Source organism: Carcharhinus amblyrhynchos, chromosome 11, assembly GCF_965287045.1.
Source record: "Carcharhinus amblyrhynchos chromosome 11, sCarAmb.v2.hapA, whole genome shotgun sequence".
Lineage (NCBI taxonomy): Eukaryota > Metazoa > Chordata > Chondrichthyes > Carcharhiniformes > Carcharhinidae > Carcharhinus > Carcharhinus amblyrhynchos.
This window is the reverse complement of record NC_137334.1, coordinates 4,696,398-4,716,679: the sequence shown is the minus strand read 5'-3', so window position 1 is coordinate 4,716,679 and position 20,282 is coordinate 4,696,398. Positions and strand designations below refer to the sequence as shown.

Genomic DNA, 20,282 nt, shown 5'->3' with positions numbered 1-20,282 from the left:
GTCGGAAGGGCTGGTGGTTTGTACTTAAGGAACAGGAAGGTTTACAGTAAATATCAGGCCCAAGCCGGGAGCCGCAGCATGCCCATATTCCCGAACAGTAAAGACGACGAGCTGAAGCCGAGGCAGAGGAACACCCTGCTCACACCAGACATGGCAACCCTTCGCTTTAAGCTGACAGCTATGCCTGAGGAGACTGACTCAATGCGGAGTGGAGGGGGCTTACATACTCACCGAGAGCACGCTCATCCGCATCGGGGCCTCCAACAGACACGCCATCTTCAGCGGCAGCTAATCCGCCCCTACAGCCCCTCCCCCCACACACACACACACACACACACACACACACACACCAGCCCGGAGCCCCGCCCCCACCCCAGTGCCCCGCCCCCCCGCACCAGCCCGGAGCCCCGCCCCCCCACAAACCAACCCGGAGCCCCGCCCCCCCCACACAAACCAACCCGGAGCCCCGCCCCCCACACACACACCAACCCGGAGCCCCGCCCCCCACACACACACATACAAACCAACCCGGAGCCCCGCCCCCCACACACGCACACACACAAGCCCGGTGCCCCGCCCCGCCACCCACCACCCCCCCACACACAGACACCAGACCGGAGCTCCTCCCCCACCCCAGCACACTGCCCCGCCCAGACACACACACCAACCCGGAGCCTCGCCCCCCACACCCAGCCCGGAGCTCCTCCCCGCACCCCCGCCCGGAAACCCCGCCCCCACACCCAGCCCGGAGCTCCTCCCCCACACACTAGCCCAGAACCCCGCCCCCACACCCACCAGCCCAGGGACTCTCTCCTCACACCAGCCAGCCCCTCCCCCTCCCCCGCTCCGGCCCGGGTCCCCGCCCCCACACACCAACCCGGAGCCCCGCCCCCACCCCAGCCCGGAGCCCCGCCCCCACCCCAGCCCGGAGCCCCTCCGCCACTCCCCAGACCAGAGCCCCTCCCCCTCTCACCGCCCCGGGCCCCTCCCCACGTCGCACCAGATCCTTCCCCACAACCAGCCCCTCCTCCGCACCAGTCCCGAGCCCCTCCCATTCATCCTAACCCCTCCCCCACACAGCAGCCCCGAGCCCCTTCGCCACTTACCAGCCCCTCTCCCCACACACCAGCCCGGCGCCCGGCCCCCCCCCCAAAACCGCCCCGGGGCCCCTCCCCCACACCAGTCCCGAGCCCCTCCCATTCACCCTAGCCCCGCCCCCACATGGCAGCCCCGAGCCCCTTCGCCACATACCTGCCCCTCCCCCACACACCAGTCCGGATCCCCCCCGGTGCGCCCCACCCTGTCCGGACCCGGCAATGCTGCAGGGCGCAGCCGCAACATTGCAACCGCACTTTCTACAGTCGTACGACAGAAACACGCGAACCTTCACATCAACGACTTTACAGCTCTACCGGCCACCTTAAGAGCGGTTGTTTATTTATTTATTGTTTTTTAAAAAATAAATCAAATTAATCGAAAGTGAGGATTTGAATTTATATTTACCTTATCCATCACCTGCAGATTCGGATAAATTGTAAGTTATTGCTTTGAGATTTTTTAACAATTCTATTTTCTAGATCTTATATAAAAAAGTTCCGCAAAGTGATTTACGTGGAGTTTTTTTTTGTTCAGTTGTTTTTCTCTGAGTGCGTCCTGTCTCTTTCCTGTGAAAGTGTTGAATGTTGCGGCGTGGTGACACTGAGTTTACCTGAATGGGGGACGCACGCGCGATGGTGCCGAACTCGCATTTGGACGCATGCGCGTCGGTCCTAAGCTGGCGTTCGAACGCATGCGCCCTGAAGCCGAACTGGCGGTTGGGCGGTGTGGTTCCCGGAGCGTGGCAGTGGCGGCGAAACTGGCTGGTGGGAGGGAGGCAGAACAGGTAGGTAGGAAAGAAGAAGCATACGGAGGCTCGGGTTATGGTGTGGCGAAGTCACTTCACTTGTTTGATAGCCTTGGGCCCTGCCGGGGGGGTGTTGTTTAGTCCCTGGTGCCGCCCCCTCCATCACCACCATTTTGGATTAATGGGGGGGCGGGGTGCGCAGGCTGTAAGATAATGCCCCCAGTAGTCAAATAGCCCATCTCCAGGCTCACACTTGTAATTTACTAGAGGGGGACCAAGGATTGCCTAAACACTCCTCGTAAGCCTCCCTACATCTACGCGATGGTAACAACCCTGAAAATAAATACTTCGTAGGTATGTATTTAAATTTGTCAGCTGTCTCACTGATTCCGATTATAAATCTGCGCTTTTGCACATTAAAGTGACTCGTATAATGCTCCTACATTATCTGCCCTGGGTGCACAAATATTGTCCCCTTGTTGTGATATGTGATCATGACAGCTGTTTTATTAAAGTTACTTTGTTGCTAGTGAATGCATAACTAATTGTTTCTAGTGTTTTCACATACTCAAAAAGACTTATAATTGCTGCATTTTATGTTCCTTTGTATTTGGAAAGTCAGGAAAGATCAATTTAATTTCACAAAGTTATCCCACCTTGTTTACTCTTAACAGTAAGTTATTCCATTGACTCAGACCCATTGCACACAATCTTCCACTTGTCCCTAGACTTTTTTTTACTATTTGCATTCTGTATTTGCAACTGTAAGTCATTCTTTATAAATGTTTTCCAACTTTCATAAATCCAGCCTAATGATGATTCATCTATCATGTAGCTGAGACAGAAAAGTTACTATTACATTTTCATATTTATACTGTTAGATAAGAAGTATAAAGGTAGATTATACGTTGCAATTGGCTTAGATTCCTTGAGTTAGAGAGAAGACCTAGGCCAAGGTTACTTGATCCTCATTACTAGAAGTGTGCAGGTATCGGTACCAAGTTATAAAAATCAAATTCAATTGTGAACCCCATCTTGGTCAAATTGATTACATTCTTTGCTGAGGTTCATATGAGTAATTGCTACTTTGGCATTATACTTCATTCCCCAATTAATTCTTTCTAACAGTGCTGTTGTGGATATATTAGATTTTTGCCATTTTTAAATAAATATTTATAAAGGCAGTTGTATTTGTTTGATTTTGTGTATACTTCAATTTTTAAGAATGAGTTATCTGCCCATTAAGTTCAGGACTGATTTAAATGATTCAATGAATTGTTTGGATTATAAACAGCTTTTCTACAGATATTCAGGAATTGAAATTTCAGATTGCTCACCCAACCATGTTCAAATAGCAGGATTTTGGCACAATAGCAATATTCCTACTGCATTGGAGGTTGACATTAACAAATTTTAATTTTTTTGGATACAAAGTAGTCTTTAGACATAGTTCCCATCAGGTTTGTTAGGCATAATTCTAGTTTCTCCTTTTGGGAATATCTACATCAACAGTATTAACTATTTCAAGTTTGAGTTACCAATCATAATTAGACAGATTCCCTTACTCGTTCTGATTCCTTGTTACTGTTGGTCAGTATTGTCAGCATGTGACTAGCTACATAAAATGTAGCCTGTGTTTGCTACTATAACTGCCTTTCTATATTATGACAATCTTTTAGGATTGCCCAGGGGTGGGGACTGAGGGGGCTTCCCTCTTTTTGCCCCCTCGTTTGACCACAACAGGTTTTTTTTTAATCTTAAGCCTGGATCTAAAATATTTACAATTGGAGTCATAGTTTTGAACTACCTGAAATGAAACCATTCAGAGATGCAGTTTGGATATTATTGATATTGTTTGCCATGCTTGAAATATAGCTAATGGAATTAGAATTTTTAATTTTTCCTCTAAAACAAATAGAACTATAAATCATAATCCTGGTTGTTCGTATTTTTCAAAGTATTTTATTTCATTCTCATATGATAGTGTTATTTTATACCTTATAATAACGTTATAATAATCAAAGGGAGCATCTTATTGTTTTATTATCTGTAGAACCAGACGTGTTTTGCGATTTTGTATTTCTGGCAAATTATTAAGCTATCAGTGAGGATTGAATTAGTAATACTTATTCTAATAGTTTGATTCGAAACCAGGCCTAATAGGACACTGACAGTTGTTGATATTTCACTGTCTGAGTTTAAGCAGTCATATTTTAACTATCAACACTATTGTCAAATAGTCTTTTTCAATTTATAACTGCATTTTATTTTTGAGTCTCTTAACTATTTATTCAACAGCCTGTAAGAAAAATCTTGAAGCTGTGTTTGTATATATAAACCTGTAAGTTTAACTTCAGTAATTAATAAATATTGCCCTTTCTTTAATTTCAGAGTCTATGATAGTTTAATTGGGTCAGTACACTGAGACATGAGCGTGCTTAAATAGGGCCCAGGAAGGGAGATTGCTCCTAAAGACACCCAGCTCATTGGAACTTGTAGTGCAAGCTGTTGCACACTGTTACAATGAAGGTAGCAGTAGAAGGTTGCTGCCATGGTGAACTGGACAAAATCTATGAGAGTATTCAGTTTTTGGAGAAAAAGGACAATGTTAAGGTGGACCTCTTGTTGTGCTGTGGAGATTTTCAAGCAGTCAGGAATGAAGCTGACATGGTTTGCATGGCTGTACCCATTAAATACAGACAAATGCAAACATTTTACAAGTAAGTAGGTGTTCATGGTTGTTTTTTCGTAACACTTTATTTATTTTTCCTTTCTAAGCTAAACACATTTATTGTTTATATAATAAGATTGAATCTTGTCTTTAGGCTGTTATATTCAAATGCTTTGTTTTTGCTTGTAACATAAAACATCTTTTTTAAATTTCCATGTAGAATTGTTATAGCTAATGAAAATGTACCTAACCAACAAATTACATAATTTTAAAAATAATTTCTGTTGTATAAAATGGACTGTTTGTGACGTTAAATGATGTTTGTTGAATTGTTAAATGTAGGTATTACTCTGGAGAAAGAAAAGCCCCGGTTCTCACCATCTTCATAGGAGGCAATCACGAAGCCTCTAATCACTTGCAGGAATTGCCATACGGAGGATGGGTTGCACCAAACATTTACTACTTAGGTACCAATCTACTAAAGATTTTATGCAATATGTATCAATATTCTTGCAACGATCCTAGGCTTTAAACCCAATGTGTCACCTTTAATAGAATTAATTGTTTCCTGACTTTGGCTAAGATATGATTGTGTTATACTTTCCATGGAAAAATGGTAGCATCGATCTGTAAATCTCTGAAATGATGTCATCAACTTAAAATTGTTGATTTTTAAAATCTAATTAATTGCTCATGCTGAAAACTTTAGTTTCAAAAAATTATTTTCTTTTAGAAAATGTGTTAAATGTATACTGATTTAAAAGCAGATTTAAAATTGGCTGTAAAATGTTAGTTGTCAATTCCAGCTCATTGTGAGTATGAAGAGATGGTTAGAAAGAATGACAAGATGATTTGCATCTTCAAAGACTTGACAACCAGTTTTGCAGAGCCAACGTCATTACCGTTTCTCTTGCTTTATATCTGTATGCTATTGTACCCCAAATGATGCAGAATTTGAATGGAAACCCAGCAATAATTTTAAGGAACTGGCTGATATTTATATTTCTTGTAATGAGGTATGAATATTAAAGGATGTGGTGGGGTGTTGCAGGTATATGGGCCTCATCTTCAAGGTGTATTTCTCAGAAAGATTACAGATTTGTTGTTTGCTTCTAGGGTATGCTGGCGTGGTGAAGTACCGTGGTGTACGTATAGGAGGATTATCTGGTATTTTTAAGCCACATGACTACAGGAAAGGTAAGTTGACATAATATAGTGAAGCACCATTTCCCAAATAGTGAATACCAACCAAAAATTGCCATAATCCCATAATATTTGCCTAGAACAAATATCTGGAGGGTTATCTATAGAAAATTTTGTGCTGAATAAAACAGATTTGAAAATGATACATGTTCTTTTCTTTCTTATACATTTGGGGGCATTACTCCAATGAATGGAATTAAGATAGAATTGATATGAAGTCCTGTATGTTGTTAGATTAATATGAGGGTGCAGCACAGTGGTTAGCACTGCTGCCTCACAGCACGAGGGACCCAGATTCAATTCCCAGCTTGGGTCATTGTGTTAAGTAAGCACGTTCTCCGTGTCTGCGTGTGTTTCTTCTGGCTTCCTCCCACAATCTGAAAGACATGCTAATTAGGTGCATTGGCCATGCTAAATTCTCCCTCCGCGTCCCCAACAGGTGCCAGAGTGCGGTGACTGGAGGTTTTTCACTGTAACTTCACTGCAGTGTTAATGTAAGCCTACTTGTGACTAATAAACTTTAACTTTAAAGCTTTAACCAAAGAATGAGTGATGATCACATGGCTTCACTCCTGAAATTTCTTTGAAATAGATCCCCAGGACTTTTGTTATTGATTTGGTGGACAGCATTTCTGGGTTTTGTGGAACATTATAAGGAAAATTTTCTAATATTCTGATAGTTATCTTTATTACATTAAAAACTATTGATTTTTAAAATAATTTGCAGGCCACTTTGAATATCCACCATATAATCAGCAGACATTGCGGAGTGCTTATCACGTCAGAAATATTGAAGTCTTCAAACTGAAGCAGGTTGGAAAACTGAATGTTTTCTGTCATTTGTATTGTTATGTATTTGAAGATTTGATCTGTGAATCCATTGCAATATTCACTTCTTCTAATTTACTGCATTAACACGTTTTAAGTGTAACCCCGTAATATCCTTGAGTTGGTATAGCAATGTTTGCATTTGATAGATGTAGTTCAATTATAATATAAAACAGGAAATGTTTATAAAGGTAAGTCTACGGTTGCCTAACTAATTGCTCCAGATTGCAGAACTATTTTTTTCTGGCAAGAAATGTCTTGAATTTACCTAGTGTCTGTCTAGACTTGTATGACTGCTCCAAATCTCCCATCAGTCCTTTTGTTAACGATTGTTACTTGAGAAGGAAAGCAGAAAGTCCCCCTCTTTTTTTGCCCAAAGTTGAACAAGGCTGAATCTGTAATCCTCTTACTCAGTGTCAATTAAGGGATTGCTCAAAGTTACAGACATTCTTTGTGCTTATCAAGACCAGAGAACAAAGTTCGTGAATAAACAGTAAATTATCGTGTAGATGTTCCCATTCTCCAGTTAACTGGTATACATGTACACCACTTGGAAGAAGCACTGATTGTGCGTCCATGGCACTATAGATAGGGAGCTTTGACACCCATTACCAAAAGTTGCTAGGTAGGATCCCTGCTGGCCAAGTCCTAGAGGTCAGATTTGGTCTGTAGCAGGAATTTTTAAAATGTATTTACAGGATGTGAGCATCACTGGCTAGGCCAGCGATAATTGCCCATCCCTAAATGCCCTCGAGATAGTGGTGAACTGCCTTCTTAAACCGCTGCAGTCTCTTTAGTGTAAATACATCCACAGTGCTGTTAGGGAAAGGGTCCAGGACTTGACCCAGCAACAATGAAGAAATAATATATTTCCGAGTCAGGTTGGTGAGTGACTTGGAGGGGGAACTTCCAGATGGTGGTGTTCCCATGTGTTTGTTGCATTTGTCCTTCTAGGTGGTAGTGTTCATGGGTTTGGAAGTTGCTGCCTAAGGAAACTTGATGTGGTCTTGCTGTGCATCTGTTATGTGATAGACCTTATAGCCACTGTTCGTCAGTGGTAGAGGGAGTGAATGTTTGTCAAGCAGGCTTTTTTGTCCTGAATTTTGTCCAGCTTCTTGAGTATTATTGGAGCTGCACTCATCCAGGTAAATGGAGAAGATTCCATCACGTTCCAAACATGTCTCGTAGATTGTGGGCAGTTCTTGGGAGTCAGATTACTTACTCACCACAGGATTCCTAGCCGCTGACCTGCTCTTGTAGCCACATTATTTATAAGGCTAGTCCAATTCAGTTTTGGGTCAACTCCTAGGATGTTGACAGTGGAAGATTCAGGATTGGTAATGCCACTGAATGTCAAGTTTCAGCGGTAAAGTTCCCTGTTGTGGGAAGTGGTCATTACTTTCCATTTGTGAGCCTAAGCCTGGAAATTGTCCAGGTCATGCTGCATTTGAACATTATTAGAATATTGCAGTCTCTAAGAGGTTAAGAATGATACTGAACATCACGCAATCATTGGCACAAACGCCCCCACTTCCGACCTTTGATGGAAGGAAGATCTTGGTGAAGCAACTGAAAATATTTGCACTTAGGACACTATCCTGAGGAATTCCTGCAGTGATGTCCTGAAACTTAGATGACTGACCTCCAACCAACACAACCATCTTCCTTTGTACTAGGTATCACTCTAATCGATAAAATGCTGCTTTGATGTCAAGGGCAATCATTCTCACCTCCTCTCTGGCACTCGGCTCTTTTGCCAAGGCTTTGCTGAGATCAGGAACTGAGTGACTGTTGTGGAAACTGAGCGTCAGTGAGCAGATTCCTGCTAAGCTTGATAGCTCTTGGTAGGGAGATAAGTGTAGCTATTCGGCCATAGTGACCACCCAAAAAGGCCAACATGATGTTGAGAACACCTGTCTGAATGCTTTGGATGGCCAGGCATCCAGACGTCAGAAGATAAACTATCCTGCTGTGAAGTTCAGTTTCTAACTTCCCCCTTCTTCCTCTTTATAGGATGCTATAGGTGCACAGTGAGACACTGCCAGAATTGACAATTTAGCAAAACTTCCTTGATAACAGCATATCATAGTGGCCTATAATAACATTACCCCTGTCTCCATGGCCACCCCCATCCTGACTATTTCCCAGTCAGTAGGCGGTTTCCTGCTGTTCCTGACCAAATTTGTCCCACCAATGGTCTGTCACCAATTTGTTTCAATCTGGTTGCAGTCTGGGTAGCTAAGTTCACCTGTATTCGTGCTTTATGGGTCTGATTCTGATCTCAGGGGCGTCTGACATATTTGTGGACAATTTCTATACCCTCCCGCGTGGCCTGCCGGACCATTCAGGCACCAGAGAAGTAGCCTGCTGTTTTTCCAAGCAGGTGGAAAACCCTCATAGTCAGAGAACCCGTAATTTGCAGACAGAAACTGAGAATAAACCCCCAGAGATTGTCTGTGCTGCTGGTGTGATTATATACACTGGATGAGGCTCCTGGTACCTCTTCAAATGCCTACTCAACGGCATAATATCTGCATTTACCTTGCTATTTTGTAGAGGCTCTAAAGTCTGACAAGCACACACTACATGGAAACTAGAAGTAGCGGTAGATGGCCATTCATTTTGATCATGGCTGATCATCAAATTCAATATCCTGATCCTCCCCCCGCCCTATGTCCCTTAAACCCTTCAGCCCCAAGAGCTATATCTAATTTCTTAAAATCAGACAATGTTTCAGCTTCAACTATTTTCTGTGATAGTGAATCCCAATATTCACCACCCTCTGGGTGAAAAGATTTCTCCTCACCTCAGTTCTAAAAGGCTTACCTCTGATCCTTAATTTGTGATCTCTAGTTTTGGACTCCCCCTGCATTGGGAACATTCTTTCTGAATCTACTGTTAGAATTTTATAAATTTCTGAGATCCTTTCTCACTCTTCTAAACTCTAATGAATATAATCCTAACCAATTTAGTTTGTGCTCACATGACAGACCTGCCATCCCAGGAATCAACCTGAAAAGGCTCCGCTGTACTCCCTCTATAGCAAAGACATCCTCCTTCAGATAAGGACACCAAAGCTGCACTCAATACTCTAGATGTTGCAGTAAAACATCCCTATTCCTATACTCAAATCCTCTCACCAGTGAAGGTCAACATACCATTTGCCTTCTTTACTGCCTGCTGTACCTGTGTGCTTTCAGCAATTGATGTACAAGGACGTTATATAATGTTCCGATTCCGAGCAGCATTCCACAGTGCTCACGTATACCAGACCCTCCTTATGGGTTATGTGCCCTTAAAATGGGGATTGTGTTTACTGTCCTCCAGCGATTCAAATCTGTAGCTGTCCTTAAACATCATGTTGGGATGTACTTTCCTGTGGTACGATCATGATGAATTTTAGAACTTTTACTGGGCCTCCATCAGGTCGAATGACCACTTCATGTCTGTCTCAGTGAATGTAAAGAAAATTTAGTTTGTACAGGGAGACAAATGTTGGGAAATGCTCCCAAGTCTCATCCTTGATATCAGACCTAATCTCACCTATCAGATCTCTGTCGAGATTATCACATACCCGTCCTTTGACTTGGGTCTCAGTAGTCCTAATCGTACCAAATTAACTACTGAGTTTTCACTTCCGAATAATTCTCTTATCTTCCAGTATACTTTTTTCCATTTACTTGATTCAGGAGCAATTCTGCAAATATAATCATCAATGATCCTCTGCAGATGGACTTTAGCCCATTTAAACATTCTTAAATAACCTGGAAATATTATAGGTTACCCCTAGGTAACCCCCTACAGCACATCATGCTGCAGAATTTCAGGTTTCCCAATCCTGACTGACCATCTGGGGGAGTTCTACCGTGTTTAGGCGTTGGGTAGGTTTTTTGATAACTCAGATACTAAGGTAACATTTAACACCAACACCACCCGGTCTATCTATTACACTTGTACATAGCTCTTAACAATAGTGGCCATCAAGGTCAGGTTCCGTAACATTACATAAATATCTCCACAAACCCTGCATTTGAATCATGTATCCCTTTCATATCCAAATTGTCCTCTGAGTCTTTTTCATTTGAGTCCCATCTCGGAGGATGCTGTACCTGCGTGGACAAATGACTACCCTACGGGGGAGGCCCATTGGACTCTAATACTATTCTCCGTTCTAATTTTCTACACACCATCTACAACCAAGATCAGGGATTCGGATTGGCTTAGCTGGGTCTGCTTTAGTGAAGACCTGTGATTTTCTCTCAGCTTTTTCTGTGTTACTGAACTTAGCAGCTTATGTGATTTTTAAGCTTGTCTGATCATGAACCCTTTCACCCTGTTGGTGGTGCCTGTGTTACTTTAATGATGATCAAAAATAGACTGACTGGGCAATAATTGGCGAGGTTGGATTTGTTCTGCTTTGTATACACAATATATCTGGGCAATTTTCTACATTGCCAGGGATATGCCAGTGTTGTAATTGTACTGGAACAGCTTGGCTAGAGGTAGACCAAGGTCCAGAGCTCAGGTTTTCAGTACTATTGATGGAATATTGTCAGAGTCCATGGCCTGCTGTATCCAGGACTTCCAGCTGTTTCTCGCTATCACATGAAGTGAATCAAAGTGGCTGAAGAATGGCATCTGTGCTGGGCTCCTCCATTATTGAGGATAAGGATATTTTGTGGCGCCTCCTCCTCTAGTGAGTTGTTAATTGTCCGCAACAGGATATGGCAGGACTGCAGAGCCTCGATCTAATCTGTTGATTGTTCAATCTTCGTTGAACCAGGGTTTATCCCCTGGTTTGTTGGTAATACTAGTGTGAGAGTTAAGCCATGAAGTCACACAATTCTGCTGCTTCTGATGGCCTCATGGATGCCCAGTTGTTCTCTCTGTTTGAAGTCTATCCCATTTGGCATGATGGAGGTGCCACACAACATGATGGAGGGTATCCTCAATGTGAAGACAGGACTTTGTCTGCACAAGCACTGTGCGGTGGTCATTTCAACTGATACTGTCATGGACAGATGATTCTCTGACAGGCAGATTGGTGTATATGTTTTTTCCCTCTTGTTGGTTCCCTCACCAACTCCCGCAGACTCAGTCTAGCAATTATGTCCTCTAGGGCTGGGTCTGTGGTGGTATTACCAAACCACTCTTGGTGATGGACTTTGAAGCCCCCCAACCCATACCATGCCCTGGCCAAGTGGTGTTCCACAAGGAGCACTGATTCATCAGCTGAGGGGGTGGGGTATGTGGTAATTAGTAGGAGGTTTCCTTGGACCTGATGCCATGAGCCATGTTGAGGACTTCCATGACAACTACCTTCCAACAGTACATCACTGTGCCGCTGCCATCTCTGTTGGTGGGATGGTTGTAAGACACAATTCTGTGAGTCTGGCTAATCTGTGAGTCAGCACTTCCAGTATTGGCACTAGCTCCCAGATATTGATTAGGAGGACTTTGCAGGGTCTGCAGAGCTGTGTTTGCCATTGTTGCTTTTGGTGCTTAAGTAAATGCAGCTGTTCTCTGGTTTCATTCCCTTTCTATTAACTTTGTAGTGTTTTGATACATTTCAAAGATCATTTAACACATTGCTGTGGGCTGAAATTACAAAAGTGGTATTAGTGAACCAGATGGGTTCCGTTACAGAATCATCATAGGATCCCTACAGTGCAGAAAGAGGCCATTCAGCCCATTGTGTCTTCGACCACAATCCCATCCAGGCCCTTCCCCCATAACCCCACATACTTATCCACCTAATCCCCCAGACACCAGTGGCAATTTAGCATGGCCGATCAACCTAACCTGCACATCTTTGGTAAACCAGAGCACCTAGTGGAAACCCACACAGATAGGGGAAAAATGTGCAAACTCCCCACAGTGACCCCAGGCTAGAATTGAACCCAGATCCCTGGTGCCATGAGGCAGCAGTACTAACCACCTTGCTTGCCCCATTGTCAACATTAGATTTTTAATTTTTACTGAATTCAAATTTCACCATATGCCGTGATGGGATTCGAATCCAGGTTTCCAGAGCATTATCCTGAGTTTCGGGATTATTAGTCCAGTGACAATACCGTTATCCCACCACTTACCCCAAGATGGTGAATCAAATCAATGAGGGAAATATATAACTGTTGCAGATGCATCTGACTGCGTTGGTAGCAGTTACCATCATAGTCCTTGTGGAGACAAAGTGTTGCAGTCTATCATGTTGTGAGGTGCAATCCCGCTGTGCTAAAATAGATTTAGAATAAATCTAGGAGCTTAAAGCTGTACGTCCATGAAACAGTGTGGTCTATAGCAGCAGAATTTTATCTGATCATGAGCTGCAATCTCACAGCCCAGTTTATCCCTCTTTACCATTTCCACCAAGAGGATCAACCCTGGTTTAATGAAGAGCGCAGGAGGGCATGGCAGGAGTAGCATTGGGCAAACCTAAAAATAAGGTGTCAACCTAATGCACATTCGGCACAGAACTACTAGCACGCCAACAGAGAAGCAGCAAGCAGTAGACAGCTGAGCGATCACACAACTAATGGATCTGATCGAGCTTTGCAGTCCTGCCACATTCAGTGGTGAATGGTGGTGGGCATTTAAATAACTATCCAGAGAAACAGGGTCAACAAATACCCATACTATATGTGCAAATTATGCTTTCTACCAATGACACTTGGCAGTTTGTCAAGTATTTGATTTGGAAATGTGGAATTTCCATCTTGTGTTAGCAAAGGTTTTTTAAAAACGCTGTTTGGGATAAATACTTGCTGACCTCTCACTAGGAAGGACAAGGACAGCAGGTGTATTGAATCACCATTATTTACAACTCCCCTCCAACCTATCATACCATATATTGTCCCTAGTCACAAACCAGGAACTCTCTTCCTAATGCAAAGAGCATACCTACACCAGATCAACTGCAGCGGTTCAAGAGCCATCTTCAAGGGAAGTTAGGGGTAGAAATAAATGCTGGTCTTGTAGTAATGATTATACCCATAAATTCTAGCTCCCTATTCAAGACATGCAAGCAATTTAACGTGTATATTAAAAGTAGTAATAAACTCTGGACCATCTTAGTAAATTGTTTGTTTCTTATGTCACATCAGAATGCAAAAAAGAATTGAACCACCATTCTGCTGGAAGCAGCTCCAGGCTCTATTGAACCTTAGGTTTGGACTCCATCATTCTAAATTTGCATTGAAGAGCTTCAAAAAGAATGTGCTAATCAAACCTACTTGTTTAACTACAGTAAAAAAAAGTCTGAAACTGGCTATTTAACACAAACACTTTGTAGTCAATTTTTTTTTTAAGTTCTTTTATTATATTTTCTATTTTCAGATAAAACAACACATGGACATTTTTCTGTCACATGATTGGCCACGAGGTATCTATCATTATGGTAACAAAAAACAGCTGCTTAAGCATAAGGCCTTCCTCCGCCCAGAAGTTGAGGCCAACACTTTGGGCAGTCCTGCAGCTACAGAGCTTCTGCAGCATCTCAAGCCTTCTTATTGGTTTGCAGCGCATCTGCATGTGAAGTTTGCAGCTTTAATGCAGCATCCGGTAAGATGAAAGAGGAAAAGTGCAGGCTTTATATCTTTCTCTATCTTCATTTCATGAAACAAAATAAACTATATTTGTCATTTATGGTGTGAAACTGGAAAAATGACAGTGCATTGGTGTAAAGCTAGCACGCCTGCTAATGGCATCATTTTCAATATCGCAATAACACACTATGGAAACTAGGAAATTTGGCTCAAAGAACAGTTAGGCATTTTACAGCCTCTGAATTTATCACTAAGTTCAGTAATTTCAGGTCATAGCCACTGGCTTATTTTTTGGGTGACAGATGTTGATGATTTTACATTTCCTCCTCTGGATACATCTTTTATTTGTTTACTTTTCCCTCCACTACCAGCCTTGCACCATCTTTTCTATCTACGACACAATTATAAATTCACCTTTTGTTCTTCCTTTAACCAGCTGAAGATTTCTAGCATTTCTGATTTTACTTCCAATTTTCAGAATCCACATTATCATATAAGGAATAGAACTTTGTTATTCTCTTAAATGTTAGAAAGTATTTTAAATTAAAGTTCATTGATCTTCAATAACAGCAGAAATTGGATGGTTACCAGAATGGCGCAAACTGGTTTATTTTTCCTAGGCAAATGAAATTGTTCAAATACACCCTCTATTATTGAGGATGGGGGGGATCAGGGGTTATGAAATGTGTCACATCTACTGGAATTGGTAAATGTTTTTAAGTTGAAGGTTAACTTCCAAAAGGGAATCGCATATATATTTAAAGGGAAATTACAGAGCTATGGATTAAGAGAAGGGGAGTGGGATTAATTGGCCGCTATCCCAGAGTTCTAGCACAGGTATAAAGGGCCAAATGCTCACGCAGTTTATTACTGCTGGCGGTGATCTTCACTATCCTGCCAAGCAATGAGAAGAAGTGGTATTATGTAAAAGTTTATTGAAGGGAAGAAAGGGAATCATTTCCTGTGTTGGAGGCTATCCTAGTAGGTCAAAGGATAATTCACATGATTGTGGATTGCTGGGGTTCATTCTTTCAAACTCCCTAAGCAGCAGTGGGGACATAACCAGTTTTGGTGTACCCAGACTAAGATAGCACAGGAAAAAAACACTGTTGGTTGCCATCAAATTCTGAAAAGTGAGTGATCGAACTCTACAGTCAAAAATGAAATAGGAATAAAAATCATTACTGATTAAAGATTAATACCCATGTGTAAAACTATTTTTTGAGAATTATCCTACTCATTAAGATAACTTCAGTTGCTGCACTGATAATCAGGGGCAGCACAGTGGTTAGCATTGCTGCTTCACAGCTTCAGGGAACTGGGTTCAGTTCCCAGCTGGGTCACTGTCTGTGTGGAGTTTGCACATTCTCCTTGTGCCTATGTGGGTTTCCTCCGGGTGCTCCAGTTTCCTCCCACAGTCCAAAGATGAGCGGGTTAGGTTGATTGGCCATGCTAAAATTGCCCCTTGGTGTCCTGGGATGCGTGTGTTAGAGGGATTAGTGGGTAAATATGTAGAGATATGGAGTTAGGGCCTGGGTATGATTGTGGTCGGTGCAGGCTCGATGGGCCCAATGACCTCTTTCTGCACTGTAGGGTTTCTATGAATCAACATGGATTAACTCCCATATCAGATGGGGAAGGGGAAATCGGCTTGGTTTCCAGCCTGTTTTGAAAATGAAGTAGAATTCCATTCCACTGTTTCATGAAGTTGCGTCACAGATCACTTGCACAGCAAACCGCTTTTCAGTTCCAACACTGTCTTCACCCAACTTCAAAAAAGCAACTCTTACTGCACTCGTAACTATTATATATAGCATATCCGCCATTGAGGTTGCAAAAGATGACAAAAACCTAGAGGAAGAATACTGTCTCGATCAGCTATACTAGTATAGCCATCTGTACCATGTTCAATCAAACTTGATACCGGTCCAGATCTTCTGGTCTTCGGCTACACTTACCTTCTTTCCCTAGTGTTTCAAAAATGCTTTGAGACATTTAAACTCTTTAGGTACCAGAAGGTTAATGCCATAAGGAGTGGTGTGGCCTTTGTATGGATCCTCTCTGCTGCTCCCTAAGTATCCTGCATTGATTCAGTTCTGCAGGATGCTTCTTTGGAAGGTTGCCCTGAAAAATCAGAGGAAGGCAGGTGCATATATTTTTAACCTGATCGGGATCAGAAATAGGGTTCTGATCCTGAACTGAAGATTTGGGCTATGTTTCTTCACTTTTCTGAAGAGAAACTCACTATATATGAAAATAGGTATTGCAGTGGTCCCTCCAGGACACGGGATAATGTACCTTGGATAACAAGATCATGTTGATTGTGCACTTTGGTATTTAGGACCTACATGTTACAGTAATTGACCTCCTAGGCTTGTTTATCCATAATTTTGATTCTCCTTACATAAAGAATTAATCAATGTATTCTGCATTACCTCATTTACATACTATAACGTGCAATATTGTTCCTTTGGGTAATCTCTGGCATGTATTCAATGGCTACCATGAATTGGAGACAGGTGGAAGAAAGCACTACTGGAAAAGGGACACCCACTATCATTAGGATGGTACTCATTAAGCTGCTATAGGATTAGTAATTCTGAAGCCTAGTCTACTGAAATGGAAAACATGACTTCATATCCTACTTTGGCAATTTGAGAAAGAGTTTACTGTTTTTATGCATATGAATTTAAAGCTAATGGATTGTTACAAACAAAACCCACAGAGTTCACGGATGTCCTTCAGAGAACAAAACCTGCTGTCCTTATATGGTCTGGACTTCGTGATTCTAGGACATACCAGTGTGGCGGACTCTTGATTTTCCTCACTTCATTGTAACAATCCATTATTAACAGTTCAAGAAAGTGGCTCACCACCATTACGTCTGGGCAACAGCAGTAGACAATAATTGCCATTATATTCAGAGAATTAATTTGAATTGTTTACCAAGGCTCTAAAAAAGATATGATGTATTACAAGTGTACATTGATGCAACTTTTAATCTAAGTTTTTGTTTGTTTCTTCACAGAAGAGTAATGGTGAGCAGCTACCAAAAGCAACAAAATTTCTGGCTCTTGATAAATGTCTCCCTCGCAGAGATTTTCTGCAGGTATTATACAACACTTGACATTCTGACTAGAACAAAATCTCCCATCACAAAATTCTTTCTGCTACTTGTTGTTGAGTGCTCTTAAATAAGAGGCCAGAGGGGAAAAGTGCAAAAAAAAATAAACTAAGCTTGTAGAATAATTGAATGAAACCAGTTGATTTCTACGTATGTCTGGCTGCAGTATACAATTCAGCACAGTGTAATTTGAATTTGCTTTTTTTTCCCTTGACTTTAGATTGTGGAAATACAGCATGACCCAAATGCTTCTGATCAGCTAGAGTATGATTCTGAATGGCTGGCCATTCTAAAAGCTACAAATGATTTAATTAATGTCACCGCTAAAACATGGAACATGCCAGAAAATAACAGTCTGCATACAAAGTGAGTGTGGCCTACTTGCAGTATTACGAGTGCAAATTTTACAATAAATGTTTTGGAAACATAAACAACCTGATTTTCCAGAAACATTTATGAAATCCATGTGTTTTAAAGCCGAAAATGCAACTTTATTTTCGATACTAGAGTCCTCTAATTTTCATATTGACCAAAAGTAATGAGGTTATGTTGAATCTTCATAAAACACTGATTTGGCCTTGACTAGAATATTGTATTCAATTCTGGGCACCATACTTCAGGTGAAGGATGCAGAAAAGATTTGAGAGACACCAGTTACAAGGAAAGTTTGGAAAAGCAATATCTGTTCTTTGAGAAGAGACAGTTAAGATTAGATTTGATAGAAACCAAGGGCAAGAACCTTTGATGACATGAGGAATAATTTTATCCAGTAAATCATTAGGATCAGGAGTGCACTGTATAAGGTGGAGGTGGTGTATTCAATTGTGGTTTTTCAGAGGTAAATAGATGAACACCAGAAAGAAAAGAAATGGCTGTGGCGAAAATTCAGAGAGTGAAACTAGCTAAGCTGCTCTTGCAGAAAGCTAGCATGGACACAATGGGTCAAATAGCCGCTTTGTGCTGTAATCATTCTATGATTTTAATCCAAACTTAATATACTTTACATGTGTTCAGCTAAGTAAATAGGTTTTGATTTAACCCTTTCAATCCTGTTTATATTAGTCTGATATTTTATTGTGTTGCCTTTGGCAATTGTCTTGATCACTTCTGTTTTGATATAGGTGGGACTACAGTGTGTCTAGAGAAGACATTGAAGAACTGTTGGAAGAGCAAGGCCATAACCTCCATGTCCCCAGTAACTTCAGCCAGACAGTGCCTACCTATGACCCAGCACATCCACAGAGATCAAGAGAAGCTGTCCATGTGATTAACCCCCAGACAACTGAGTTCTGTGCCACCTTTGGCCTCATTGATCCGAATGCTAAGGTGAAACAGCTGGAAAATGAGGGATTAATGGAGGGAGAGGAAGAGGATGAAATGGACAGTGCTGATAATCCTGAGGAGCCCAGTGATTATACCACAGACACTTCAGGACTTTCTTCCTCCATAAATCCAGATGAAATAACACTAGAAGATGATGACGATGATGATAATGGGGAGCTTAGTACACATTCCATAGAACCATCACCAGACCACCCCTTCACAGATTCATCAGCAAATTTCTCTGATGTGAGAGATCTCCCTGATTCTATGGTTGTATCTTCTGATGAGACACAGGACTCTGCAACTGAGGAACTGGACAAGTCTGGAGACAGCAGTATGACTGAGGGAGAAGGAAAAAGCACACGCACAAAGGCTGTGAAACGAATTAGCAATGAGCATGAGAATGGAAGCAGTGGAATAAAACTAATTAAGAGACGTAATCAGAGTATATATCATACACAGAATAATGAGGACGAAGATAACGAATGATTTACATATTAAAGGGATTGAACTTTGGGAGCATCAGCTTCTGTGCACAATTGAGTTTTTAAGATTGACAAGAATGACTTTAGGTTTTCTGTTTTAACATCTGGACTTCTCAGCAATTACATTATGAAACTTGTCTGATTGGGGTAGAAATAGTGTAGAAGTACATTAAATGTATTTTTAATGTTAAAATAAATTCATGCATACATTTGTTCTCTAAGTTGGTCCAGATAGTGATGGAGTAATCAAATCATTTTATGACTGATACTATTCTTTTAAAGCAAAAGCTATATATACGCACATATAGAAAAAAACTAATAGTTTTTGTTTGTAAATGTATTAAAATACAGCATTTTCAACAAAAAAAAACCTTTATTCCAGTCTACAATTACTCTCAACTAACTTTTTTCTTTAGATACGATTAAAATATGCAATATCTTTCTTGAGCAGTCCCTCGGAGTGAGGAAGATTCTTGTTATGGAATGTGTAGTCTGTTATAATGAGAGGCTATGGATTGCAGCTACCACAGTTCTGATTGACCAGAAAATTCATCTGTCGTTACTGCCTGCCATTGGTGTATCAGAAAGATCTACACTACAAACATACCTTCCATGGCCATCCAGTCCAGGGGTGGATTCGGATCTGAAGCCTTCTGGAAGTCCAAATGGCGTAAGTACACTCAGTGCAATTAAGAGAGTTCCAGGATTTTGACCAACAGTAACAGAATGGTGATATAGTTCCAAGTGTGTGGCTTTGAAAGGAACTTGAAGCTGATAGATATTCCTATGCATCTGCTGCCCTCAGGTGGTAAAGGTCATGGGTTTGGAAGATGCCGTCACAGAATCTTGATAGAAGGAGGCCATTTAACCCATAGTCTGCACTGTCTCAGAGTATTTTATCTGGTCTTCCTGCACATGAACATGGACTGTTTCAGTATCTGAAAAGTCACAAATGGTACTGACTATTGTGTAATCATTAGCAAACATTCCCCCTTCTAACCTTATAATTGAAGGCAGATCATTAATATACCAACCAAACCATAGAATCTCTACAGTGCAGAAGGAAGCCATTTGGCCCATTGAGTCTGCACTGACAATCCGTCAGTGCAGACTCAATGGGCCAAATGGGCACCACGACAGCTCAGTGACTATCACTGTTTGCTGTGCAGATACATGGATTTGGGCCAAAATCTGTGGGAGTTTGCGCATTCTCCCTGTGGTTGCGTGGAATTCCTCTGGGTTCTCCGGTTTCCTCCCGCAA

General features: G+C 41.8%; 2 protein-coding genes across 9 annotated transcripts in view; one reads left to right on the top strand and one right to left on the bottom strand.

Moving 5' to 3' along the window:
• The window catches only part of armc8 (armadillo repeat containing 8), a 91,011-nt gene extending 89,329 nt beyond the window's left edge, over positions 1–1,682 (bottom strand). For 3 of the 6 annotated variants that reach the window (XM_080198471.1, XM_080198475.1, XM_080198476.1), the window contains exon 1: positions 232–313. In XM_080198471.1, the coding sequence (XP_080054597.1) occupies positions 232–276 (45 nt within the window). In that variant the 5' untranslated portion in view covers positions 277–313. Of the gene's footprint in view, positions 1–231; positions 314–1,503 lie in introns of those variants that run through there. The other 3 variants (XM_080198474.1, XM_080198472.1, XM_080198473.1) reach the window with 2 other exon arrangements.
• Positions 1,349–19,372, top strand: dbr1 (debranching RNA lariats 1). Of its 3 annotated transcripts, none has more exons than XM_080198477.1 (9): positions 1,349–1,534; positions 4,235–4,563; positions 4,857–4,981; positions 5,631–5,711; positions 6,445–6,530; positions 13,881–14,105; positions 17,118–17,198; positions 17,434–17,579; positions 18,335–19,372. In XM_080198477.1, exons 2-9 carry the CDS (start codon positions 4,367–4,369, stop codon positions 19,023–19,025), a joined length of 1,632 nt encoding a protein of 543 aa, XP_080054603.1. In that variant the 5' UTR covers positions 1,349–1,534; positions 4,235–4,366; the 3' UTR covers positions 19,026–19,372. The 3 variants fall into 3 exon arrangements, with proteins under 3 accessions (XP_080054603.1, XP_080054604.1, XP_080054605.1); XM_080198478.1 differs by lacking the exon at positions 1,349–1,534 and adding an exon at positions 1,802–1,882; XM_080198479.1 differs by lacking the exon at positions 1,349–1,534 and adding an exon at positions 1,973–2,197.
• Positions 19,373–20,282: the final 910 nt, after the last annotated feature.

Excerpts from the sequence above, each read along its gene's own strand:
- dbr1 (XM_080198477.1), top strand. The coding sequence starts at position 4,367 with ATGAAGGTAGCAGTAGAAGGTTGCTGCCATGGTGAACTGGACAAAATC. Across the intron at positions 4,982-5,630 it reads ACCAAACATTTACTACTTAG|GGTATGCTGGCGTGGTGAAG; the intron begins GTACCAATCTAC and ends GTTTGCTTCTAG. Across the intron at positions 17,580-18,334 it reads AATAACAGTCTGCATACAAA|GTGGGACTACAGTGTGTCTA; the intron begins GTGAGTGTGGCC and ends GTTTTGATATAG.